At 42.4% G+C, this 16,779-nt stretch overlaps 1 protein-coding gene across 8 annotated transcripts; it reads right to left on the reverse strand.

Moving 5' to 3' along the window:
- Positions 1 to 3,455: 3,455 nt before the first annotated feature.
- Positions 3,456 to 15,781, reverse strand: eef2k (eukaryotic elongation factor 2 kinase). Of its 8 annotated transcripts, none has more exons than XM_071462493.1 (20): positions 15,642 to 15,781; positions 14,860 to 15,116; positions 14,184 to 14,243; positions 12,804 to 12,904; positions 10,642 to 10,702; positions 10,501 to 10,538; positions 9,505 to 9,676; positions 8,360 to 8,509; positions 8,145 to 8,277; positions 7,927 to 8,054; positions 7,425 to 7,644; positions 7,278 to 7,342; positions 6,480 to 6,557; positions 5,956 to 6,012; positions 5,702 to 5,767; positions 5,016 to 5,147; positions 4,703 to 4,891; positions 4,495 to 4,619; positions 4,179 to 4,357; positions 3,456 to 4,049 (listed from the first exon to the last, which is right to left on the reverse strand). In XM_071462493.1, exons 2-20 carry the CDS (start codon positions 15,109 to 15,111, stop codon positions 3,940 to 3,942), a joined length of 2,316 nt encoding a protein of 771 aa, XP_071318594.1. In that variant the 5' UTR covers positions 15,112 to 15,116; positions 15,642 to 15,781; the 3' UTR covers positions 3,456 to 3,939. The 8 variants fall into 8 exon arrangements, with proteins under 8 accessions (XP_071318594.1, XP_071318593.1, XP_071318595.1 ...); XM_071462492.1 differs by having other exon boundaries at positions 14,860 to 15,119; positions 15,642 to 15,780; XM_071462494.1 differs by lacking the exon at positions 5,956 to 6,012 and having other exon boundaries at positions 14,860 to 15,119; positions 15,642 to 15,780.
- Positions 15,782 to 16,779: the final 998 nt, after the last annotated feature.

Raw genomic sequence — 16,779 nt, forward strand, 5'->3', positions numbered from 1 at the left:
TGGAAGTATAAACTTGCTTGCATCGTCAGTCAGGCTGCTGAAGTTAAACAGCTGAAATTACTTTGAGCCACTGGGGTGAAATAAATTACCTCACAAACCCCATAATCGACCAGTGTACACCATAACAGGGCTCATCCAGATTTTACATTGGAAAGTGTAAAAATTGGAAACATTACTTTTGTTCTAAGAACATTGCACATTTTAAGATTCTCCCTTTTGTCTCTAACTTTCAGTCACGGAGCTGAATGTTCACAAGTATTGACCAAACTGTTCTGAGGCACAGGAATAAGAAATGTGAATTATTAAATAAGGGTCAGGTTCTCCTTTACATGCAGTCTGTAATCGTAATATAGCGTTTCATCCTCAAAGCACCTGGTGCAGAAAAATAAAACTGAGCTCATTATGGAGGCTTGTAGGGGCCTTTATTCAAATTATCATGTAAACTTGAAAATTAGATGTAATTTTTCGCACATGCATGTATTCCAGGATTACACAGGACTTGACTTGATGAATAAGAACAAAGCAGGAGAAGCGATCAGCAGGTTGCATTTGAAAATATTGAATCTTTGCAGTCAGTTAGGTGTGGTTGTAGTTGAGTCGTGATATTTCTACAGATGAAAGAAAGCGTCAGATATCATCATATTATCTTGAATAAACCAACAAACAATTCTAAATCAAAATCAGTGCATCAATACATTCTGACTTTAAATATATAATCATGTGAGAACAAACAAAGGTGATGAGATGTTCAACAGGATAAACATGACTGGAGGAAATATAATGAAATAAACGACTCACCCTACACACTCAGGAACAAAGGTGGAAAGATGGAGGGAAGCAGCTCAGCTGAAGGACAAACAGAATGAGCTCAGGACACAGAACGAAGACAACTCAAGACACCTGGGTGAGCTGCCCAGTTCTCCACCTGTCCTGCTCAGGCCAGCAGTCATGTGACCCCACTTCCCACAGGATACTTTAAGTATAATTTAAAAAGAAAATGCAGTACTCCAATTTGCATTTTCATTTTCACATACTCGTGTGTGTACTCATCTATAAACATATTAAAATGATGATGTTCAAAGACTGAAGCTGCTCTGCAGCGACAGTATTTAAACATAATGAACAAACAGCTCCTCAGGCCACTGCATCTACATTTACATGTCGCTGCGCTCTTTAGGGTCAAAATGAAAATGCACTCAGTCCTCTCATGGAGGCAGGTTATCAGTGAGGACGTCACTTCCTTGTTTGTTGTAATGTTTCTGTCACTGGGGCAGTGGTTGTAGCTTGTTCCCTGTAAGGAAATGACCAGAGATGAGATTTAAAGATTTTTAAATGTTTTACAATAAGTGATAAGATGCTGAGAGACAGTCTCATCTCATCAGTGAGGACGTCACTTCCTTGTCTCTTGTCACTTTGTCTGTCTGGGGCAGTGGCAGCAGCTTGATTTACCGTCTGTGTCTTATATCAATACAACTCAATGGAAATTACCAGACATATGATTTAAAGAATTTATCTGTGGGCGTGAATCTCCATCAGCTGAGTCTGCTCCCTCTGCAGCTTCACCTTGATCCTTCACCTAAATGCACTCTTCTTCTCAGTCAGCAAGAGCTTGAATTCATTTCAGATATAAAGCCTGTACAATGATATGAGGTTGATGAGTGTGTGATCACTTCCAGTGGTGATGGCTCACACAGTAAACTCAGAATAACAAACCTAAATAAATGCAGGTGAAAGACCTTGTAAACATGTTTGTTGTCTCCATTTTCCTGAGAGTCACTCAGCAACAGTTTGTTGACTGATAAATCAGAGTTTAGGAGGATGTGCACACGATGAGCCCACAGGAGGAAGCTCCTCTCTGAGCTGCAGGTCTGTGGTGACCTCTAGTGACAGGACTGAAGTGTTGCTCTGTGTCTGAACTATGTTCAGCACTCAGAGGAAGAAAACAAGAAAACAAGACAAGGTTCCTACTATTTAAACATGCGCTTTCTTGAAGACCATGTACTCAAATATGAAACCATAACAACCATATAATTTGAATAGGTTTGTTTTTGATTTGATTTTTTATATGATTTTTAAAAATATTAAGATGAGTGAGATGTTTTTTCCACAGGTGACCCACAAACTCAAACTCCAGACTAACTGAGCCTCCTTCAAAATAAAGAAAAGCCTCTGCAGCAAACTGAAAACAGCAGCTGTGTCCAGTTTTCCCAGCAGAAAAAAAGCATCACAACATCTATTAAATGTCCTCAAAACACACTGCAGTGTAATCCACTTCACCTCTGTCCATCTGTAGGAATATTTGGTTCAAAACACTCAGATTTTCACTCACACCTTAGTCTTTTTTGTTTAGGAAGATTAGTAACTGAGTGAAATTACCCAGAAGTATCTAAGCAAGTATTCATGATAAGATCTGGGTGAATTCTCTAAATCAGGGGTTTTCAAAGTCTGTTTACTTATCATTTTTATTGTCTTCTTTGAGGTTGTGGTTGTGTTTGTTATATTTCCTTTTTTACCTCGTGGTAATGTTCCATGTTATTCGTGTTCAAAATGTTCACATAAGTTTTGTTCATTATGAAAACAGTAAACTACTAATCATAAAAAAGTCTGAGACTGTGGGCCTCCCCTCAGACAAACCTCCTCCCTCCACCGTAGTTTACGCTCTTTGTTTCGCTCAGTTCCTGGAGGCCTGTGGGACCATGATGTTATTTAATCCCACAGACGCTCAACAATCGAGCTAAGATAGTCTGATACTGCTGCCTGACAAAACTGGAGACTAAACCAAACACACTGAAACGGTCCTCAGGCTTTTATTCGTTTCTGAGTCTGAGAAAGTGGGTAAAGGTGAAAATGCCGTCCCACAATTCCTTGCAGCAGCAACATTTAAAGTGAAAAAGAGCACTTGAGTCCAACACTTCTTCAACATACACACTAATGGAAAAATCGGGAAAGGTCCAGAAATGTTCATGACACTTGAACCGTCACTTTGTAAAAACTATGACTGAGATTCAAAAGTTAAATACAACAAACAACGAAGGAATATTTTTGAACATTTTGACTTTTGAATGGAGTTTCTACCTGAAAGTATGAATGAGCAGACTGGGTTGAAAATGCATGAAAAGTTGTGGAAAAGTGGAGATTTTGAACATTTCATTCATCTTAATGGTAAAAAAAAGGAAAGTATGAAATATATAAAAATACTGAAAACATCCAATAATGTCCTACTTGAGCTGAACATTTTAAAGTTTGAGTGGAGTTTCTCTGTTGAAGCGTCTGTCGGGGAAACGAGTCAAGAAATGGTGGAATAATAAAGAATTTGTGAACCTGAGAAGAACAGACTGGCTTTGCTTTAGCAGCAACCTCATAAAGCAGACTGAAGTAGATTTGGAGCATTTCTGTAATATACTGTTGCAGAACTTTAATACAACCAAGCTCAACAGGAAGCAATAATGACAACGTTGACCCATAAAAAGCAAATCTTTATCTTACAGTTTTATAATCCAAGCATTTGTACATACATTCCGACATAAATGTGTTAACATTTGGGGCAAATTAAGTAAACTATTTTCTCTGCTTTGATTTCAGACGCTCTCTATCATGCAACAACAGTCATGAGCCTGAAGGTAATAAAAGAAAAGCAGAGTCAGAAGGACCATCTTCATGAAGACAGAGAAGAGAGAAGAGAGCTGTAAGGCTGATCCTGGCAGGCTGAAAACACACACACACACACACACACACACACACACACACACACACACACACACATACACACACACACACAAAGCACCAATGCCAAAACTTCATTTAACATTGTGTAATTTAAAAAAATATGTAAACTGTAACCATCCAGGTTGTGTCCTGAATGTGTAAAAACGAGCCTGGCTCTCAGTCAGACACTTTAACTCCTGTAGCATTTTTTAACGTGCAAGCTTGTGTCCAGAATCACTTCTCCATCAGCGCCCAGGCCTCTTCAGCTTTCATGTAGTACTGGTTAGCCAACCTGCCTTTCATGGCCGCCATGGCGGCTTCTGCTGCCTCTGTAAACAGATCACCTGCGGGGGGGAGGGAGGGAGGGAGGGAGGATATGAGAGGTGAGGACACAGGCTGATGTCAGTGCAGTGTATTCTGTACGGTCGTATGTTCAGCACAGTGAGGTCTGTTGAGGCAGCGTGGAGTCGAACCTGCTTTCTGTGGGTCTGCGGCGAGGTTGTAGCCTCCCACTTGGTACATCTCTGCCTCTCTGGCCAGCAGCAGGTATCGGGGCTCATCCTGCGTCCCGTCGAACTCTCCCCCCTCGTCATAGTCTGTCATGTTCAATGCACTGTCGTACCAGTGAATCGCTTCTTCCCAATCCTGCTTTCTGATTGATTAAAGATTTAAAAAAAGATTCACAAATCTACATTAAATAAAAACAGAAACACTAAAAATGCTTCAGCTTCAAAGTCATCCTGTCCTAAAAACCCCACCAGGGGGCAGGATTATCATGACTCCACTGACCTCTCAGCTGACAGATTGACTCCTGTATCAAAGGCTCTGGCCACTATAATCATAGAAGATCTGTCACCAGCTTCAGCAGCCAGCAGAAGATACTTGAAGCCTTTCATCCTGTTTCCTGCATTGTCCTGCCGACAACACAAAAATGTCAGAATACACGAAGTAAAGCTGCAGTTGAGGAATAAAATGCTAAATATACCGTGCATGTTACCTCCAGCTCCATGTCTGGCAGTATGTGATGAGGCAGCTGCAGACAGCACTGTCCCAGGGCAACAATAGCCTCCAGCTCCCCACACAGGGCCGCCCTCTCCAGGTGAAACATGGCCGAGTCCTGATCCCACTGCTCATCCTTCTCACAGAAACGACCCGCTTCATGGTACCGCACCATCGCCAGGTGGACCTGGAACGAGATCCCTCGTCTTCAAAACCAGCAACAGGCAGATCCAGATTCTCACAAGACAAGTTAAGACTCAGTTAAAGTGATTGTTATGCAAAAAAAAGTAAAAAATGTTCTGTTTTCTTACCTTTCCGAGAATCGATTGGCCAATCTTCTTCTGCATCAGAGTGTTGAGCCGCTCCACCTCAGTGGCCACGCACGACGGCCGGTGGACGTGAGCGCGAGACGAGTGGAAGAAGCTCCACTTCTCCTCTGTCAGCTGGGTAGAAACAGAGCAGAACAGAGACACGAAGAGGAGAAAGTGACCATCCCTTCTTCACCCCAGTGATCAGAAAACTAATCGTGATGAAAAAAAATAAATAAATAAAATCACACTTCACTCTCAGGGGTGTACCCGTCCTGCACTCAGAGCTGGAGGAGTACACCCCTGTTGGCTCGACACTCAGTGAATTCAAAATCATGTAAAGCATTAGAGCAGGATCGCGCACACACACACACACACACACACACAATTATCATGGCGGGAATCATGAGCAAGATGGCAGAGCTGGTGAAACGGAGGTAGATGGTGCTTCGGTTTCCAAACGTCAGTTTTAATTTCTCTGCACTTTTGCTTATTCGGTTGTTTTTGTTCACTGAACCGAGCAGAGAGCGGAGCGGACACAGAAACAGCTGCAGCTCGTGAATTCAGTGGCTCTGATCTTAAATTTAAGATTCAAGCTTGATGCATTTTTTTTTTGTTTAGCAAAGATAAAGCTTTGTAGCAACAAAACTGCACAGCGCTGGCTGATGAGCCCCCATGCAAGTAATCACCCATTCGTTGTCAGGAGTGGCTGAATTTAGGTTTGCAGAGACTCTTGGAGGAGCTGCCATCTTCCTCTAGTGAGGGAAGACAAAGAGCAGGAGGAGCTGGATTAGAAGAAAGGTGAGGAAGTTATTTGATTCTCAGAGAAGTGATGAGGGTCGAGAGGGGAGAAGACAAAGTGAGGAAAGGATGAGGATGAGTTATTTGATTATGATTGAGGTGAGGATGACGTTTGCACACTGATGCCTCTATGTTCGTTTACCCGTCTGACACTGTCCTCATCCGACTCGGAATAATGTCTTTGGTATCGATGATGGGCCTATGTGACAATACAACATGCATTATAGAACTGACTGTCAGTCTAAACGTCTACACTCAATGAGGAGAAGAAGAAATGTTCAGACACTAACAGCTACTCGGACAACAAAGAAGAAGAAGTACATGCAGTAACAAGAAAAGTCCAACGTGTCTGTTAAGTTTGTGTTAAATATTAATTTGTTTAAGATAATAAAATGTCAGAATATGTGTAGAAATTTGTCTAAAAGTATAAAAAATATAAATATTTCTACTTCTATGCACTTTGGACACATTTAAATGAGTTTTAATATATCTAAAGTATATTTTGTGACTTAATATGAATACTTGTTTACTGTGAGACATTTCATCTCTGTAAAGGTCAATTGAGGGAGGGGGGTATGATTAAGGCCTTTTTCTGTCCATTTCTGACCGACTGCTAGGAAACATCTTGACTGTCCAAACCGAATCAAAGGAAGGTTAAATCTTTACCCCGTCTACGTGGTCATTTGGATCACCTTCACTCCTCCTCTCGCTGGGGTACCCGCTGTCTCCGCCGCTGTCAGGTTCCTACAGACAGAAATAAAAATAAATAAAATAAATCAGTGCAGCATTGACTGGTGAGCTGTCACAGTGGTTTCCAATCATGTCTAGAATATTTTAACTCCCCTTCAATCCAAAGCTCCAGCTCATGACTAAAAGTGATGAGCTTTGGAGAATCAACTTTAAAAATCCCTGCATGAAGATCTGAGGTTTGCAGAATCTGCAACATCTTTTAAAAACATCTACATCCCATCTTTAAAAAAACAAACAAAAAAAAAAAAAAACAGAGGTAAGATATTGAGCACACTGTGCGTCGCAGTGAAAATGTTGCTTCTGTATTTTTAGTTGTATCCTTAAACTTTTAGTGCTGATTGGTGGGAACGTCTGACTCTACTGCTAATGACGAAAACTATTATATATAAAGGTTATTACAGAATGTAAATACAATGAATAGCTATTGCAGAAAAATGTGGGCCATGAATATGATCAAAAATGGGGTTTGAATATAACTTTAAGTAACAGAAGATGAAGGCTCCAACACATTTTCAGCTTCTCTTATCTGGATTTTACATATTTTATCTTGAAAATAGAAGAAAAGGACAAAAAAGACTCAGGAATGAACTGAATTCTTTGGAACTAAACTAAAAATTTAAAAATAATTTGGTCATGTTAGAATATTTGCCAAAATGTGACACAACATTTTTTTTCTGTGCTTTCTGGAGCCACATTCACCGAGTTGTTTCTCACCTTGTGTTCACCTGTGTTGTTATTGTTGAGTCTTTCCTGTTCATACATTCCAGTGAAAGATAAACCTGTTAAAATACAGAAATAAGATAAAACTATTCACAGCGTGGACAACATATTGATATAAAAGTGCAGTGTTCATACACGCACCGATGGGCGACTTGCCCATGGATCCATATGCAGCTATCGGGGAGCAGGGGAAGATGAGAGGCGAGCAGGGGACGGACTCCACGTCGCTCATGCTCTCGTCTGCAGATGAGGTCTCAGACAGGCGGGATAACAGCGGAGGAGCCCGGCTTCCCGACATGGTGCGAACACGAGGGGAACCGCAAGGCTCCTCGCAGCCCCTCAGCACCGTCTGCGCCGACTTCTGAAATAAAACAGGGTGAAATCTTCTTGAAGAAATCGCAGCAGCAGGCGGAAGAAGAAGGAGAATGCAGTGAAGATAACAGAGAGATAAGCTTCCACATCAGGGGACAACAGTCACAATCATGCCTGAATATAGCAACTGTGATAAAAGTTAAATACAATAAATCATATTCCTTATTCCCTCTTCTTCGTGAAATTTCAAGGATGGTTTCTACCCTGAGCCACTGCTGACCTCTGACCCTGGCTGACACTTTATTTAGTGTTATGGAAATGTTCAAATTACGAGCAGTTTGTTGGTGCAGTCCAGCTGGGACTTCTCTGCAGGGGAGAGGTCAAAAGGCGTCAGGCCCATACTCTTGCAGATCTTGTTACACATGTGGGAGTGGAAGAACAGCGCCATGCCCCGCACACCTGGAACACAGGTACGATCGAGACGCTTATGCAATAATTCCTAACCGAACCTCACACACGGGCTGATTGAAACGTGAGGCAGAACCAAACCTAGATTTCCGTCGCCGAAGTCTGTCCCCTTCTCCGTGTGGATCTGAGGGTCGGTGTAGAGATCTCCCACGCCCTGGATGTCCACCACGATCAGCTGGTGTCCCGACCGCTCGAAGGAGAAGTGACTGAAAGCCTGACGGACGCAAAGGTGATGAAGGTTATTACGCGGTCGTCAGCTTGAGCGCGGATCAAGACCCGTGGTCGCCGTCACTCACCTGCGGGGTGAGTCTGATGTTGTCGTCCCTCACGAAGCCAGAGTTGGAGTTGTACTTGATGTACTTGCCCTCGATGTAATGCTCCAGGTGGAAGAGGGGTTTGCCCGGTCTGCCCGTCATCTCCACCACACACATCTGCATGATGTCAACCTGACGTTTACAAAGACAGAAACAACAGTCGCTCGCTCACACATGTGCAGCACAGGTCCTTCAGGGCCCAAGATCAATGGTTACACACTGTGAAGATTCATTATTCAACTAAAACATGTGTTAATACTGTGCTAATAGACTGTATGAGAAATAAGAAGTAGAAAAAAAATCTATAAAGGACAGAAGTCAAGATAAACATTATGTAAAAATGTAAAAGTACATTATTTACAGATGCTGATTTCCTCTGGGGAATAATTCAGTTTTAATGTTTACACTCCTTTGATAATAATGTAATTATAGTTTTTTGTTCTGAAGAAATAACATTGAGTTAGGTAACGCCCATTTCTTCAGCCTTAATAATGAAATGCAAACACAAATTCAGCTGTATAAGATCAGATATAGATTATATTAACATGCAGCACAGTGTGATTAATATGCATAAAAACCCACCTACATAATGTGACTATCCGCACCAAGTCTGTTACTTTGACAGACATCTGAGAACAGATTTCAGTAAATTAGCTTTTGGTGCACATCTGGCTGCAGGTGTGGGTCGAAAACAGTGTTTTCTCATGAACCGCTGCTCTTCAAATCTGGCTCCTGTAACTCATGACGATTAATCAGAAAGTGTTTTTGATGCAGAGCCAAAATCTAAGTAGAGCTGAAACGATTAGTCAATCAATCCATAAGCCGACTGACAGGAAAATAACTGGCTGCTAGTTTTGATTAATTTAATTAATAATTGATTCATTGTTTTGGTTATTTTGGTGGCAAAAAACGTTTCACAATATTTTTCTTTTCTTTTTTTCAATGGTCATTTTAATCAATTATGACAATGATCATTAGCTGCAGCCCTGAATCTAAGATTAGAATATTTTCCATTATCAAAATAACAATGAGTAGAAGACTTTCGATGGATTTTATCCACATTGTCTGGTTGTCTGGTCCCATTAACTCAACAGCACATCAGCCAACTGTGAATGTTTGTCCTGTACCTGTTTGGGAGGTCGGTGGCGGTTGTACTCCTCCCCCCAGAGTTTGGCCTCCATCTGCAGCCTGACGTCCTCAAAGTAAACGTTTCTGTCCACGGTCTCCATGTAACGCTTCGCTACGTAGTTGGATGCTGACTTCCAGTTGCTGCTGTGCGAGAAATTAGACAACTTCTTCCTGCAGGGAGAGGAAATAAGAGTTGGATGTTACAGCAGCATTTGATGTACAATTACATGTATGGCCCCTACAGCTGGAAAACTCTACTAAAATACACGTCTAAAGTCATTATTGATCCCAGCATCAACTGGAACTGATCTCAGATGAGCCCAAAGTGACCCTGAGTCATGAAGAGAAACTGCTCCAAACCCTAAAATGTACAAAAACAAACCATAAATCAGATGTAGAGATTTTCTGTTTTTAGGACCGAACGTGTTTGGGCTTGTAGGGGCTGCAGGGGTTGTGTTTTCAGGCTTGTGGTTTTGTCAGAGGGGAATTTTTCTGTGGGATAGTGCAGCTGGGGGGTGTTGTTGGTGGATGCCTCTCCGTTTCATTTCCCACATAACCGAGGATTAAACATGATTAGACCATTATCCCTTTTCTCTTTCATACTGCGACGTCATTCAGAAACCAAAAACAGAGAGGAGCAATACGCTCAATCCTATTTTACTCTAAAGAGTAAAAATCCAGGGAGTCAGTGCTGAGAAAACAATTCAAAATAAAGCCCCAGTGCCTTCATGGAGGATTTCATAGAGCTGGTTCACTCTGATATTCTCAGTACCATCTTTGGCTCTAAAACTTGCATTCGTCAGCAGCTGTTCTCTTGAGTCGGAGCGAGAAATGTGAGGAATGTGGACCTGCACTACTTATAGGCTACAATCTAAGGGCGCTATACTCCACTGGGTTTGTTTACATGGAGACCACAGCAGCCTCCGTTTCTAGAATTTAAGGGCATTAACCTCTCGATAAGAACTGATGAATGATGGGAAAATAGTTCAACTTACGTTCTGAAGCACTCCCTCATCGCCCCTTTCCCAAACGGCTGTAGGAAACCAGAGGAAATAAATTAGATAAGAAATTGGAAACTGGAGGACTCTCTTGTGAAAACGTGCGTTTTTAAAATATGGACAAAAGAGAGGTGATACCTGAGCAGCCATCTTGATGTGGACCTGGTCTTGAGCCCACTCTCCTGTGACGGCATTGTATCTGTGGAGCAAACAGCAAACTGGGTCAGAATAAGATGATTGTTTTCACTCAGATATCTGTCTCTGAGATTTGATATTTGTGATCTGAGTTCTGGAGAAACTGCAACGACCCTTTTTGATTGTTTTCTCAGCTGCAGCCTGATCTGCGTTAATATTTTTGAAACTTCAAAGTTTTTGTGTTTCACCCCCTCTTTACATTATAAATCCCTCCCATTGACCTGTCTACAACACTGAACTGGCTGCCCCGGTCAATAAACCAGGCACATCCAGATAAAACTCTTACTGACTAAAGTTACTTAGTTACAAAAGGCGAACAAAAACTTTCCAGTCTTGTTCACATCAGCCAAGTTACTCTTTGCCCTCCGTGAGGGAGTTTGCCTTTCAAGGGCCCATTATCGATCCTTATCACAGAGGCACATAAAACATCTAGTTTCCTCTGTAATGGAAAACAACAAGGAGAGAAGAATGAAACAGAGGATGTGTGTGATTTAAAGAGTGCGTCATGTTTCCAAAGAAAAGCAATTTAGTCTGCAGCCATTTCTTCAGGACTGAAGCTTAGGGGGATGAATGTCGTCAGGCAGGAACTCATACAGTCAATATGATGAGGCAAAGTAGGTGTACACACACTGTGCGTCTGGGTCAGTGTCTGTTTGGCTGAGCGGGGTGTGTGACCTGAGTTAATGAACACTGCGTTAACTGTAGCTGCAGCTGCAAGTCTTCACAGCTGAAACCTGAGCGCCTTTAACCTAGAAACAAGCTCTGCTCCCTGTCCAAGACATAAGCTTCACTCCCTCCTGCCAGAAAAGAAAAACGGTCTCAAGCCCGGGAACACAGTGTACCGTGACTTTCAGCCCATTAGGTTCATACTATGGGGGGCATCGGAGAGGGAAAGAGGAGTGAGGTTACATGTGGGTAAAATTAGCACATGAAAAAGGAGCACGGGGGCAGATCCCAGCTCAGCTCCTGCCAAATCCTGGCTCTGTGTGTTATGTAACAAGCCAAACACACACACACACACACACACACACACACACACAAAACGATTCATTTTGCGCCTGCTTTTTTAGCCCACACCCATTTCAACTGTGTGTCGCTGCCCATGTCTCAGTGCTCTGCGAGAGGTGTGTACGTTTATGCAGTCGTCATCCTGGAAATAATCTCTGGGTGGACCCCCCCACCAACGAGTATGAGGTGATAAGAAGAACTGGGTGGCTAAGGGGCACGAGTGCTTCATGTGCCCGTTGAAATGTATGTAATGTTTGTCAACAGTTAAGAATAGCACCACTGACTGAGATATGAGCCAACAGTGAAGCTTACTGCTATTTCAATGAGAGTTCAAGAACAATGAAGGCTCATATCAAACAGGGAATCTCTCTTTGTCAACTAAAGCTAAAATGTGTTGCATCCTCATACTTTAAAGCTGCCCTTATCAATATTTTCTATTAAAAACTGGTTATGTGACTACCACAGAGAATTACCCGCCGGCCCTGCAGCTCTGTGATGATGTTAGCGTCACTTAGCTCATTGTTCAGACTTAGTGTTTTGTTTTGTCTTAGCATTCTCGTTAGCGCTGGTTTCACCCGCCACGGTGCAGCTCTGATAAACCCACTACCTGCTAATCATGCAGCAGCAGACAGACTAAGTTAGTGTATAGCAAGTGGAGCATTTAGCTTGATCTGTGTCATATGTGCAAATAAGTGACTGGTTGCTAACACATTTGACATATCAGCTTCATAAACTCCCAAGTGGCTGAAATATCAGCAAACGCAGCTTTAATTTAAAAGTAAAGCTCATGGGAAGGACCACGTTCAAAATTAAATTATTGATCTATAGTAAAAAAAAATGTTTTGGCACTTTATCGCCCTGTGGGATATTATTTTAGGACTTTGCTTTGTGTATTTTAACATTTGTGAGCACACTCCACCACCCACTGAACAACAGGCCGTGGGACAGCTCCAGGGTCCTGGTATCGTGCATGCACACTCACTGTGGAGACTTACTGGGAGCGATTGCTGGTAAAATATGTTCCACCTGATCAAAACGTCTGCTGTGAAAAGGTCAATTACCGATGTTGATTCACCGCCACACCGAGCTTTTCATACCTGTAGCGAACGCAGGGTTCAGTCTCTATGTCCTCCAGATGAAACTCGGCCCAGGGGTCAGGCCTGGCTTTGGCCTTTTCGATTGCACTTTTCCATGCGTCCTGTCACAATAAAAGGATCATGTCTTAGTAGCTGTACGTTTTTGTTTTTATGCCAAAATAAAGGAACAATCAGTTTCCAAAACACACTAGCCAGAATTCAATGAAAAAAGAGGGGAAGCGGCTCAATGGAAATCTAATTTTGTGCACAACACAGTCACTTTCAAATTAAATGTCACCGTTTCTGCATTGAACCACTTCCTCTCGTTCCTCTAAGTATTTGCTTTTAATGACACAGGGACACGCCAATGTAAACTAGAGCCTAAGGATGACTCATCTTCAGGTTGTAACTGTTGTGACAGGATGCAAATCAGCAAGAAAGGAAGGAAGAGAAACTAATAATGTTAAAAAGGAGAAACCAGGAAGTAAGCACACAGTGATTAAAAAAACACAAATATTTAACTTATTAAAAACTGATCATGGAATAAAACACAGGATTTTAGTATGAGTAGTAAATGTGATAGCGGGGTTCATCTAATATCTCCTAATCTATAATAACCTACTGCTCCCTCAAAATGATCGTGGTCACCACAGGATGTTTCATGGACATCTGCAGCTCTGCTATTTTCAAAAAATAGCTTTCCTAGTAGGACCCATAAATCAAGTGTCAGTAGTAACCTAAACCTGCTGCAGTACCCCGAGCCCTGACCCGACCCACCCCACACCGCACACTGCACGTCTTCCTCGTCACTGTCCGCAGCAGGCGCTCTAGACATGTTTATATTTAGAGCAAAGGATTTACATGAAGGGGTCGTGTTTTTAACTGACAGGGTTTCACGTCTGTTTGTGAGGAGGGGCAGACGACACCTCTCACGTCAGACCTCGTCCACCTGCAGAGGTGAAGCGTTACAGCCTGGTCACAAGGCTCAAGGATCAAATGGTGAAAGCCTGGTTTGGTGCTGAAATGCACAACCGTGCTTAGAATGCATTTTTAACTACAACTTCTGTGTGAGATTTTTGACGTCTTCTAAAGCTGAACCTTTGAGAAATAATATACTTTCTGAAATCAAAACTGCTGCAGAAAAATAAGACATTTTTCAAGTGTGTTGTAAAATAGTAATATAACATTTCTATTTGTTAGTGATGATTAATGAATACATAATTAAAGGAGTGCATTCTGGAGGAAGGGGAGGAGGGATGTATGCTGCTGGAAAAATAAAAGCCGTTCCAACACAGTGAAAGAAAAGGACAGTAAATTACAGAGTGGAGGGGGAGGAGGGAGGCGAGGATGGTCGTTTGAGAAGAGGGAGAGAAGAAAGATATGATTTGATCTGGAACATACCCGTGCGCTCTGAGACAAAACCTTGTACGACTGAGGTTCTGCCACCGTTTCTGTTTCATTCTATGTGGAAAAGGTGGAGAGAGCGGACGGCTTTTCATCAGCAAACAAATCATACAGAATTGTTTCAGACAACATTAACTGGTGCTAGACGGCATAAACAACATCACTAAGCAAACATTTAAAAGGTCGTTCATCCCTGCAGATGGCTGATGCACAGCGACTCTGCTAAAGAGCGGCGTACCCTGAATCGTGCCACTCGCTCAGTGCTTTCTGGTCTGGAGAAGGACAGACTCGTGTTTACATGCAGCGTGATCACACGAGGTGACAAGCTCTCTCTCTCCTGTACTTCCTGTTCTTCTCAAAGAGTGCGTTTAAGATGTGGCCGACCAGCTTCCCACTTCAGTAAACACACATTCACATACATACAAATAGCTTACGCACTGGCTCGTGTGCGTGCAGACTTGCACAGACCATCTCTCCTTATAAGGCAAACAGCTGTTCTCACAGCAAAAGACAGAACGACAGTGTTTATGATGGGGTGTAACCAGTGTTTTTATGTTATACTGTGCATCACTAAACAATCCTCCGGTGATTGATTTCAATACTTGCAGATACCTTTCACCTGACTATGGATTTGACTGTCATTTTGCATCATGTTGCCGGGGCAACAGCTCACCTTGTACACAAAGTTGCTCTTAGGAAGCGAGTTAGACAGCTGCCGGGCGTTAGCCAGATTCTTCAGGTAGTGGCAGATTTCTTTGGTGGAGTCTTCCAGGATGGGGCAGATGAAATCATCATCATCGTCCTCCTCATCACTGCCGTTGGGGTCACTTAGGGAGGACGCCCGCTGGCCGGGGACGCTTCGTTGGACAGGGGGTCTCTTGGCGCTGCCCTCCTCCTCCATGGTGAACATCAGGTCGTCCTCCATGATGTCTGCTGATTTGTTGACGAGAGGAGTGTGAGTGGACAGTAGAGCCACATAAAGACAGTTACGGGTTAATCAGTGGCAGCCATGTTAGTACTGTGCACAACAACCCTGCATCGTGGCTGCACAACTGTGCATCTCATGCCATATTTAAGAGGGTTTTCTGTGTCAACTTAGAAGTGGCTGTAAATTGAAATATATACTAATTATAATGTGGATTTAAGCAGTAAATGGTGAGAAGAATCAGCAGAAGCAGTTCGGCTCATTGCACCTATGTTATTCCGTGTTGAAATGCACTGCGTTTACAGATGTTTAAAGTAACAGCTGGCTGGTGGAGAGGAAATACTAGCACAATAAAGTTCCGGAGTTCCTGCTCAGACAATGTGCTCCTATAGAAATCATGCAGGAGCAGCCCTGGGTGTAGCACATCAGGTGGCAGCATGCTGCAGTAGGATTTCCTACAAAAGTGTTAGCTTTAGCTTTAGCTTTAGCTCGAGCTGCTGTTAGATGCACCTATCAAATAAACAACCAACCTTATATCCTGAAGCACGGACACACTCTGAATCACTTTATCTTGACAGTCGACTCTGGTCTTCTTCCGCCTCTCAGTTTCACTGATAAACACACGGGGTCGCAGCAGCTGTAGTTCAGGTCCCTCCCCAGGACAGACGCCAGCAGACAGGGTCGGTCCCGGTCCTCCACCGTGTCCTGCAGGTCCGGGGACGTGCCTGGCGGCGGCCCGCGGTCCTCGTTACCGTCAGCCCCGCCCCTGCCTCCTGCTGCCTTCAGGACTGTCGGAAATATGACACCTCACTACATTGACAGTTTGATGGATGCAAAAACAAAAAAAAAAAAACGTAACTGCACAGTTCGTTCAAAGTTATATCATGAGTGTTAACCCTCCTGTTATGTTCCGGGTCAAATTGACTCGTTTTAAAGTTTGAAGATTTAGGAAAAATAGTTAAAAGTATTTTTTCAGTATGAAACTTTTTCTGCTCGCCTTAATTAGTGTAACCAACATATAATATGAAAATGGTTCATCTCACATATTTGCAACCACCCCCTGTATGTTTATATCAACATTTAAATGTTATGTTTCAATGTTATGTAAAACTATTGTGTTTCATATGTTGGTCTTTCAAAAGCAATAAAGTGGTGAAACATTAAAAAAAAATGCATTTTTTTTTAAATGAAAAACGAGTGAATTATCCTAATTGAACCATCACCTGTTAGAGGTAAGGAACACCATCACACTAAATATTGATAGAATAGTTAGTAATGAAATATTCACAGTGCTTGTTAGGATGTTTTTGGTTTCAGACGTCTTTTGGATAATTAAACATGCACTGGGTCAAACACCACTGCTGTTCCTGACAAATGAACATAACAGGAGGGTTAACTTCAGGAAAGAAGTTCAATAAACTTAAGGTGTTAAGTCAGAATGAATGCAGTGTCATTACAGAGAGATTTGGTTTCTGTTAACATTTCAACTTCAAGCTTCAGTTCTTCGTTTGACATGAAGTCGTTTTGTACCAAAGTCAGTAGAAAACAACACTTTCAGCTGCTCCCAGTGTCTTTGTTAATTACAGAATGTGCACGGCCAGGGACTGAATTCAATACAAGCCTTCACTGTGGTTAGAGCGGACTCAGTATTATGAAAAGAAACAACCT

Source organism: Trachinotus anak, unplaced genomic scaffold, assembly GCF_046630095.1.
Source record: "Trachinotus anak isolate AG129_WGS33_773 ecotype Australia unplaced genomic scaffold, CSIRO_AGI_Tana_v1 ptg000025l, whole genome shotgun sequence".
Classification (NCBI taxonomy): Eukaryota; Metazoa; Chordata; class Actinopteri; order Carangiformes; family Carangidae; genus Trachinotus; species Trachinotus anak.

Bases quoted from the DNA above. Each gene is read 5' to 3' on its own strand.
- eef2k (XM_071462493.1), bottom strand. From the start codon at position 15,111: ATGGAGGACGACCTGATGTTCACCATGGAGGAGGAGGGCAGCGCCAAG. The intron at 4,892-5,015 runs GTAAGAAAACAG...ATCTCGTTCCAG, and splicing joins GCCAATCGATTCTCGGAAAG to GTCCACCTGGCGATGGTGCG. The intron at 4,358-4,494 runs GTCAGTGGAGTC...TTAATCAATCAG, and splicing joins GTCAATCTGTCAGCTGAGAG to AAAGCAGGATTGGGAAGAAG.